The sequence below is a fragment of the Vombatus ursinus genome, unplaced genomic scaffold (assembly GCF_900497805.2).
Source record: "Vombatus ursinus unplaced genomic scaffold, bare-nosed wombat genome assembly UNPS02014818.1, whole genome shotgun sequence".
In the NCBI taxonomy this organism is placed as follows: domain Eukaryota; kingdom Metazoa; phylum Chordata; class Mammalia; order Diprotodontia; family Vombatidae; genus Vombatus; species Vombatus ursinus.
The window spans coordinates 71,166,459-71,177,238 of record NW_020954596.1 but is presented as its reverse complement, the minus strand read 5'-3'; the positions used below and the strand labels follow the sequence as shown (position 1 = coordinate 71,177,238).

Sequence of the window (10,780 nt, the reverse complement as noted above, 5' to 3'; positions counted from 1 at the left end):
CATGTAAAATAGTGCCTATCTTGTAGTGGATAGTATATAAATGCTTTAACTGTTGTTCCTTTCCTCTTCCACATGTTCGTGAATAACATACTCACTGTTTTAAAAGGATCATTAATGCATTCTACAAAGATCTATTATTTAACCACTGTGGGTACTAGTTCCAAAGGTGTCACTTATAACCTCTCTACACCTTAGTAGACTCTTTCATTAAATTGCCATGACTGGACAGAGTGGGGAAAAATTTTCACCCTCTGATGATGAATCTCTCTCTAAACTTATTACTTAGGTGATAAATCTCTTTAAACTTCATTGATCTGAGATAACATTTGTAAAGAACTTACTACTGTATTTGGCAGATAGTAGGTACTTAATAAATGTTTATTCCTTTATTCTTTTCTGTTATCTGGTATTGGCATCTGACTTACAGGTCATCTCCATGTCTTTACTTGAACTCTTTTTAGCTTGATAAAACCAATTATTTCTTGTATTTGTGACATCCCCTATTAGAACACAGATACACATTTAAATTTCAAGATGAAGTATTGCAGAGGGACTTTAATGAAGATCCTTTTTTTTTAAATCAAACATGATGTAATTATTGACACATATGAGTTCACTGTTAGTTTTAATTTAAATGAACATCAACAGATTTATTTTATGTTATCTTATGAGGAGAGGACATACTTTCTGTTCAGAAATGAAAGTTTTTTTTTCTGGTTCTGTATACTCTATGCCTTTATAATTTTCCTTATTTCTTGGAGGTTCTTATTTTTATCTGAACAACATAATAGTTTTAGAGAGTAGTCTGAGGGTACTAAACAGTTAAGTGACTTGCCTAGGATCACCCAGCCTCAGTGTGTAAAAGGTGGCACTTGGATTGTGATCTTCCTGACCCCAAGGCGGGCTCTCTAGGCTCTACGCTGTGTTGCTAACATCCTTGTTAGGTTATCAGTTTCAAAATTCTTGTTCACCTATGTCATATTTATTGCTCTAGAGGAGGGGTTCTTAATATAGGTAGGCTCCTATATCTCAAGTGATTCCATATATAGATTTCAGAGGGTCTCTGAAAAGAATCACATCTTTATTTTCACTAGCTTTTGGGTTTCTTTGCAACCCTTTGGAGTTATATATTTAAAAGCACTACTGTGAGGAATCCAAAGGCTTTGCTTTATCATCTGCTGACATGGTCAATGACATAAAACAGGTTAAGAAACCTTAGTGTACAGTGCAGCAAATTTTGCAATATAATGTATAGTAAATAGGGGGAAAGGACTATAATTTCACTCATTTGTATTCAATAAAATTATTTATTGAGCAGCAATTATATGTGAGGCAGTATTAGGGATCCAAAAATATAAAATATATCATGTATTCACATGAGTACCTATATGTAGTAGAAACAAAAAGCTCTTCACCCAACAAGGATCCTTCACAATTTTTTTGGTATATCTGTCTCCAAGAATCAGATCAAATTGGATTATTGTGCACTTAGCAGTAACTGACCATAGCATAGAAGGTTAGGTTCCATGACTTCCTGAGTACTTCAGTATATCAACTAACTTCATTTGTGTTGAACTTTCCACATTAAACTAGATCATAATACCTATGCCTCGATAAAAGATATTCTAAAGTTACAGTGGCCAAAATCAAAACACCAAACAAACAAAAATCAACCTTCAGTCAAACTTGCCAATGGCTTTTTCTCCAGATTTATCCAAGGAAGTGATAAGATGATAGCTGGGCAGCAAATCACTAAACCTGTGCTCTCAGTCTTTCTGGTGTAGTGGAAACTGAAAGAGCCTGAACCATATTGACATTGTCTTCCAGAATTCAGGGTTTAGTAGAGCTGAATAATCAGGAAATTATCATGGCATTTGACAAAAGACAAAATTTAGATGATAGGCATCATTCCTAAATAGTTACTTTTAACTTCCATTAGCCATGGTTTAAATAAATGCACAGATACAAAATCAACATCTCTTTGCACCTGCTGAGGAAATAAGACAACAAAAAGAGACATTTTCAGAAATCTCTGCCTTTCCTGTGGCTTTGTATTCTTGTCAACAGCCTCATCAAGGAAGTTGGAGTTTGAGGACAGCCAGGAAAGTGCAAGATTAATACTTAACAGCCCATTCAAAGTGTTCTATGAGAAAAAATTTGTTTTCTGGTGAAATTCCTGAATTTTTTTCTTTAAAAGGGTATTAGAGGTTCAGTCTTTCTGCTTATTTTTTTTTCTTAGAAAGAGATGTTTTCACTAGATTCTGTTTTACTGGGTGGACTTTTTAAAAGTGAAGGAATCTGAAACATTCCACTTAACATCAAATTTTTTGACACGTGGGAACATTTGCTGAAATATTTTTTACCTCTTTCTTTTTTTTATTATTTTTATTTTTTATATCTGCACCACATTCTCATCCAAAAGCAGTTTGTGATTAAAACCGGGAATATAATTCAGCTTAATTTAACAAACATTTGTTAAGTGCCTATGTTAAATTTCATCTGCCAGACATCAAGAACACCTTCATAAAACAAACCATAGTCCCAGTCCTCTAAGGGATTACAATCTAATAGTAATAAGACAAATCTGTGTATACATATATGTATCTATATGCTTTAGATGCATGCATGTAGATATGAACATACATACATATATACATGCATACACAAATTTTGTAATATGTTAAGTATATAGGAGATAGCCAAGTACATTGACATGAGAGATTTGTGAATAGAGTAAACATTTATAGCTGAATCATCAAAAAAGGTGTAACTGATTCAGAGGACTCTCAATTGACAACTTTAGAAGCCATTTATGGTTACCTGACTTATGTTGAGATAAGTTTCTACTCAAATCAGATACAACCCAAAAAGGAATTCATTGTCATTTTCTCTGGCTCTTTAATTAGCTTTACAAATGCTTAATGGTATTTAGAGGTACCTAAAACCTATGTATTCCTGTGATAGACAGTGAAAAAATCAGTATGAATGTCTTGATTTTGCCTGTTTTGACCATGCCTATTTGCTATTAGTGTTAAACTATTATCTTGCACTGCAGTTGAATGCATATTCACGAATTCTTTCTAAGTCTTTTGATGATATCTTCTTATAGTAATTCTTTTAACTGGATTTAGAAAATAAAAAGAAAGCTTACCTTGGCTCTTCTAATAAATCAGATCTTATATGTGCTTGACCCCATCATTCCACCTTTTAGATATTTAGTGACTGTTCTCTTTGTGTTTTTCTTCAGAAAAAAAAAGTTTTTAGTTTGTTGTTAACTTTATTATATAGCTTAGAAGGAATGGGTTTCCTGGTCTTTTATGTTATGAATATCTCTCAGTTTTCTCTCTTACATCAAAGAGATGAGTCATTGTTAAAATAATCATTGTTACTGTCAGAGCATTTCATTTTTTTTCTTTTTTGATGAGGCAATTGAGGTTAAGTGACTTGTCCAGGGTCACACAGCTAGTAAATGTTCAGTATCTGAGGCCAGATTTGAACTCAGGTCCTCCTGACTCCAGGGCTGGTGCTCTCTCCACTGCACCACCTAGCTGCCCCCCCATTTCATTTTTTTTAAGAATGGATTTTTAGAATAAGAAATTCAAGAACACTATAATCAGTAGAATTTTCTGGAATCATCTATGTCTACTATATAACACCCTGATTGAATAAAAGTCGTAGACATTCAAAGAAATAGAGTGAGTGTAGTTGATAATTCTGATTCATACATTTTAAGTGCTATACTTTTGATTCAAACCTCACATGGAAATCAACGCAGCCATTCTATGACTGCTTCTTGACCAGGTCCCAAGCCATTCCTTATGTGGGAAACTCCATGTCTTCACTTGTCCATTTTATTTCTGGTGGGAGTAGAAAGAGGAGTAGCCCAGTGCATGGTATGGAGTTGGCCTGCAAGGAGGATTTTTCACTGAGGATTTCTTTTAAACAATGTTGGTAGCCAACTCTCTTACTGTTTTCAAATGCCATGGAGTATATTGGGGGTAGGGTGGGACAGATAGTAAACCATTTTTTTTATTATACTTTATTGAATTCTAAAAAAGCTTCAGACAATATTACAACTTCTTTCTTATTACTAGCAAGCTACCTCTACTCTTTCTCATCCTCAAATTATATCTAGCTGGAAATCTATCCAAGTAAACTGACTTATCTTGCATTCCCTGCTTCACAGAGATGAGAAGCAAAGTAAACTCATGTTCTATAATGACTTTCTGTCATTCTTAATCAGATATAATTAGATAGATTCAAGACCTTTTTGAAGGCTAATTATATCTTGTACACTCTAGACATCAGCTGCCCTTGTTATATGTTGTGCATTTTTGTTTTCATTTCCTTTCCCTCTGCTGTCTGCCTGCAGAAGCAGATTCGGTTTGACTTTCAGTACTAATTAGGAAGAGGAGAGGAAGGTATTCTCTCAGGTATCTGTGCATATAGCATTTCTCTGTAGGCAATGTGTATAGACCCGAAGAACTGCTTGTAAACCAAGTTGTCATTGGAATGATTTTAGTGGCACTAAACAGTTATTTTTGAGTAAAGGGGAAAAAATGAGAAATACTTGGAAATGGGAAGAATCAGCTTCTAAATTTTAATAAAGATATAATTCTAAATCTTCCCATCTTGGTTCAGATTTTTGAAAAAGTTGTCTATGCTAAATGCCTATATTTCTTTTCCTCTGATATTTTAACATGTAATCTGTTTTTTTACCTAAACATTCAACTGAAATTAATCAACTCTACCAGCTTCAGCTTCCCCCATAGTGGGGATTACAAGTATGCTCAACTATGCCCAGCTACTCTCTAGATTTTCATTATACTCTTTTCCACTGATTCTGCCTCTACCTATAGTGATACTCATTAACCTTTGCTGGTTCTATATCCATGTCAGACCCACTAAATATGATATATCCTAAATCTCTGAACTGTATCGTCTTCTCTTTTCCTTGTATAGTACCATCATACTCTCACGGAGTCAGTTATCATTTCAATGAAGATCATTCCCAAATACACACATATGTATTTGTGTATATGTATATGTATGTGTATGTATGTATGTGTATTTATACACGTAGCCATACATAGATACACATACACACGTACATAATATATACACACGTATATAATATATACTACATATATATGCATCTAGCAATGTACATAGACTTAAACTCTATTGATATATATATATATACACATATATACACATACACACATATATATGCATATAGGTGTGCATTTGTCTGTATGTATGTGTACAACTGTGTATAAACACACATACACACACACACATATATATATGTGTATCAATCTATTTATCTGTCTACACACATATTTTTAATCCCTCTACTGAGCTATAGTCCAATATTATGAATTGCCTTTAGGACATCTTGACTGAGTACCCCATAAGTATGTTAAACTCACCATTTCTGTATTTGTACTCAATATATTTCCCCTCAAATCTTTTTCTGTTCCTACCTTCTCCATTATGTAGAGGCTATTATTCCATCCCCTGCTCCAGTCCCCCAGGCTCATAACCTTTTCACTTGTTTTCAATCTCTCTGTCTTTACCAGCTTATTTCCTACTTTGTTCATATAATGAGAAGACAGGACTCATTGAAAAAGACACTGATGTTGGGAAAAATTGAAGGCAAAAAGAGAAGGGGATGGTAGAGGATGAGATTTATAAATAGCGTCATGGAAATAATAAACATGAACTTGGGCAAACTTAAAGAAATAGTAGAGAATAGAAGGGCCTGGCATTCTGTGGTCTATGGGGTCACAAAGATTCAAACACTAATGCTTAACTCAATAACAGCAACAACAAAACAAAAATACCCATTTCTCCCCTTTCTTGAAAAATTCCCTAATTGATCATCCCAGCCCTACTAACTATTGTGCTATTGCTTGTTTGCTCTTTGTAAACAAACTTGAAAACGTCACTTACAATAGGTACTTCCACTTTTCTCTCTTTTCTTAAACATTTATAGTCTGTCTTGATACCATTACACCACAACTTCTCTCTCCAACTTGCTAAAGATCTTTTAGTTGCCATATCCAATGGCTTTGTCTCAATCCTGATTTTTCCTGACTTCTGTGTAGCCTTTCATTCTATTAATCACTGTCTCCTACTTGATATTCTCTTCTCTCTAGGTTTATAGGACACCACTTCGTGTTTTTCTTCCTACCTATTTGACTGCTTATTTAACGTCTCCTTTGGTGGATCTTTCTCCATATCAAGCCTCCACATCAAGAGTTGACCAAATTCTGTCACTGTGGATTCCACTTAATGATTACAACTTCTTATATGCTTAAATGGATGGTCTATGGCAGCTGCTGAAGCTGAAAAATTCATCCACCATAAGTCAATATAGGAATAAGTCACTGAACTTATCTAGGTTTATTCTTGGGCAAGAGACACACAATATCTCTATGAAATTAAATCCTTCAACTTTGCATTCTACTGGCCTATATGTACATTTCTGCAGAGCTGTGATTTCACTAGAATAAGAGACATCTGGTGTAGAGATGACCTCTGTTAATATAAATCAGCTGTTCTATTACAACTCATTAGACACTTGCCTGGACTATATAGAGATTAGGTGACTTGCCCCGGTACATATATTTAATATGTGTGAGAATCAGAATTTAAGCCCAGGGCTCCCTAAACCCAAGACCTGCCATCAAGCAATTATAACAGGATGTCTGTCTTGGAAAGACATAATTTATTTAAATATTTGTAAGAAGGCTAAGCAAATGTATGATCTGATTTTGTTACTATTTCCTCAGATATTCATAAAGACTAATCTTTGTTTCTGAAATCATTTTACTTTGGGATATTAGGTAGACAGAATTAAATTTTTTTAGTCATAGAGGTAAATTAGTAAATGCTTGTGTTTCAAAAGAAGCAGATCTTTATTGTCTAAAGAATTCTAATTAAAAATAGGAAGCCAACTCCATTTTAAAAGAAATTGAGTATCAATTATGTATATGATTGTGAAAATGCAATGTCAATATAGTTATGTGCACATTTTTAATAGAGCTATTTTCCTAAGTTATTAAGAATGTGGTTTACAAAACTACATGTTAAAATAAGAGAAATGCTGGTCTGAAAAAAAAATTTCTATATGAATCTTTGCTCTTTTTTTGTTTGTAGAGGAAGGTGATAAAAAAAATCAGACTCATAACTAAAAATGAAAATCCCTGGAAATGGTAGAAATCAATGTTTTTTGTGAGATGAGTGAATATATGAAAACCTATTTTGCATATCCATAATACTTAAATAGAAACTATATAATGAAATTATTTTTTCCAGAAAAATGATATTTTCCCTGGGCTTTTACATATATAACAGAAAATGGCATTCATTTTTTTCTCTACTGTGCCTTATATATCTTCGAATTCAGAGACCTTTGGGATTTTGTAAGGTAGGGTTTTATGTGACATTAGAACACAATGTTTAGAGATCACTTAAGAATATAGAGAGAATGTATATTTCATTTCAGGTGATTGCCAGATATGTAAAATTTGTGAGGAGTCACTTTGCATTTAAAAGCAAATACTAAAAGGGGTGAAAGAAGATGCCTATGTGAATGACTTGTCTAGAAAAAGAGGATAAGATTCTTAAGAACTTAATACTTAGCTAAGTGTAGTATAATGTCCCAGAGTAATTATATGAGAATGAAAAATCTCTTTCCAATCACTTCACTACAAGAAAGGAACTAGTACTATCAAATGCTCCTACTTATCTTTCAAATATCCCCACATTGACTGTGAATTTATAAAAGCATTAATGCTCTTTTCTCAGCATAATTAGATCCACTGAAGAAATCTCCTTCTCAATAAAGCCAACTCCCACTTACAATCATGATGGAAAACCCTCTGAGTGATTTATTGGAAACTTCATCTTATCTGTAGCACATGCAAAGTAGACAGAATTTGCTGTATTCAGCAAAATTTTCTATTGAACTCTATGGTCAATGACAAGTTTTTATGGATGTTCAGACTGATACTTATATGGATTATTTTAACTTTTCAAAATTAATTTGGAATTTAGAGAACTAATGGAACAAGAAGCTAAATACCTCATGTGTCACCTACAGGGAAACTGAGGTGCTGAATATTTTTAAACTGTATTTGAATACAATAACATTACTGACTTTTTTTAAAACCAGTTTTGTGATTTTCCTGGTACAGGGAACTATTGGTTAGGAAATTCCCTCTACCCATACAGACCAGCTCCTACTCTCCTACTTAGTGTTTTAGTGTGTTGTACTGGGCACTTAGAAGTGAAGAGGTCTACCTAAGTCTATTCAGTCAGTATGTGTCATAGGAGGGACTTGAATCCAGGTCTTCCTGACTCCATGGCTAGCTCTCTACTTCCTGGCCCAACTTTGTCTTGGGAATCATAGCATTATTCCTGTGAAAGTTAATCTTAGATAGTTACTCTTTCAGAATGGTCATTCACCAAACTATGAGTTTGCTTATATATCTCTTCAACTTTTCCAGAAGGATATTGAGGGACTTAATCAAATGCTTTTTTGAAACAATCCACAACTTTTCTGTAATCTATAACCCGTATAGTACAATATTATTTTTTTAAAGTAAAGGAGGTTTTTTGACTTGACCTGATGTGTTACTTGTGAACTGCTCTTGGTTCTTGGGGGTCATGGGTTCCTTTTATAAATGCTTACAAGCCATAGGCTTAATAATATGTTCTAGAGTTTCCCGCCCCACCCCCCGGGATTAGAAACAGGCTCACTTCTTTATACTTTGTAAAAATCTGCCTTTTTCCCTCTTTCAGAAAATTGGCAGACCATTTGCTGATTTCTGGTCTTATAGCTCTTCAATTTTCTATAAAATTTCTAAGATGAATAACAACAATTCAATGTTCTTATGTCAATATTTTTTAAAATACAGTTTGCTATGATTCTGCGACTGGAAACTTGATATCTTAGTGGATTTATGATTTCATCAATGTTCTTACACTCTCCACCAATGCAGATTGCCACTCCCACAGCAGCTATTTCAGGGGAAGAGCTTAGCCTCTGATTTCTTTTGACAGTGTGCAAACCTGGATTCTTCAAAGCCTCACCTCAGAGCCAGAGCTGCAGCAAGTGTCCACCTCACAGTTATACCCATGAAGAAGCTTCGACCTCTTGTATCTGTGAAAAGGACTATTTCAGGAGGGAGTCTGACCCACCTTCAATGGCATGTACAAGTAAGGAAACCCTGTGTCTCTTCAATGATGCTACTCTCACATTGTGCCAATCTGAAGGAGTGGCATGATAGAAATAAAACAATAATCTTGCATGCTTCTTTTTCTCTTCAGTGGCCACAGTGTTTGCTCACCTAGCCACATGAACGTCCTCTGAAGCACTCATAAAGGCTACCTTCACTAATATAACACTAGTAGAATCATATAAATATTCCTAAAGTTAGACTTTAAAAACAATTTTAGGTGACAACTCTTTCACTTGGCTTTATGATTGAATTATGATACTCATGATTATTGCATTAATGACTGAGTTCCCTTCCTGTCTGTTCATATAGACTATGTGCTGTATTCAAATCCTCAATCTTCCAACTCCCTTAAATATAGCTTCCTTTTCCACAAAGGAGACAGTCATGCTTCTACCTGTCCCTCTGATTTGCAAAGAACAATTTGAAGAAGAGCAGTTTAGTTATGTATACTCCTTCTTCAAACCTAAAAAGTTCATTTAGCAGCTCAGATATCAGAGTCAAAAACTAACCCAGCTTTTCAATGTAGGGTTAAAGACTTTTGTCAAAGACCATGTCAATGAATATCCTTAAATGTAGTTTCTTATTAGTCTGTGATCTCACAATGCTTTGTTTATCATCCTAAACATGAGCTATAGCTGTAAAAGTTCTCTTTGAGCTACAAAGCTGCACTGGCAACACCCATATTGATCATTGTTCCTATTCATCTCCCTGTGGAATCTGACATACTGCCACCACAATTCTTCAGTTCTATAGATGATATAGACAAACTTAAGTCATTACTGAAAAGCATATTCACAGGTCTGTTGCAAATAGAAATTTTAATGAAAATCTAACAAAAAAAGGAACATAAAAGAAAGTTCAAATCAATGGCTGCTTCTTTGGCCCCAAGTCCCCTTCCATTTAGCCCACTGACTATTTCTCAATCGTTTCTTGTTATATTTTATTCCTTAACCTAGTGAGTATTTGTCTTCATAGCAGGGATCACTATTGGTAAATCTTGACCCTAAAAACAGATAGATCTGTCTCAGAAAAGCAATGTCCAGAATATCACAAAGTGATATTTCACCTGAAATTGTTCCCTTCTTCCTAGTTTCCAAAGATTTGTTAGAATACATTTTCAGGATTCTTCAGATAGCCCTTATTAAGTATCTTCATACTGAAGCTCTTGCTGATCCCCTCTGAGGATGCTGATTTTATGAGTTAGAGGATCATTCACTTCAAAGCATTGCCATTGAAATAGAAGTCTTTAAGCCTTTGAGAAGAGCAGCTGAATCTTCTGAACAAAACCCCACTGGTGCCTTTAAGTAATTTATGCTTTGTCTAAGAAAGAAAAAAAAATCTTCATTTTTTTATTTAAAAGCCACAAAAATAGTGGATATGGTCAATTATTAGCTGCTTTCAACTATTAGAAAATAAATATGTACTGTGTGAATACATCTAAAAGGAACACATTCTTGTTGTTTTAATTGGTTAACGGTTCCTTCTTTTTTTTTTTTTTTTTTTTTTTTTTTTTTTTTTTTTTTTTTTTT

At 34.2% G+C, this 10,780-nt stretch overlaps 1 protein-coding gene across 1 annotated transcript in view; it reads left to right on the top strand.

The window, feature by feature from the left end:
- EPHA5 (EPH receptor A5) overlaps positions 1 to 10,780 on the top strand; it is a 458,275-nt gene that overhangs the window by 251,303 nt on the left and 196,192 nt on the right. The window contains exon 4 of the mRNA XM_027836299.1: positions 9,073 to 9,228. Within this exon, the coding sequence (XP_027692100.1) occupies positions 9,073 to 9,228 (156 nt within the window). The remainder of the gene's footprint in view (positions 1 to 9,072; positions 9,229 to 10,780) is intronic.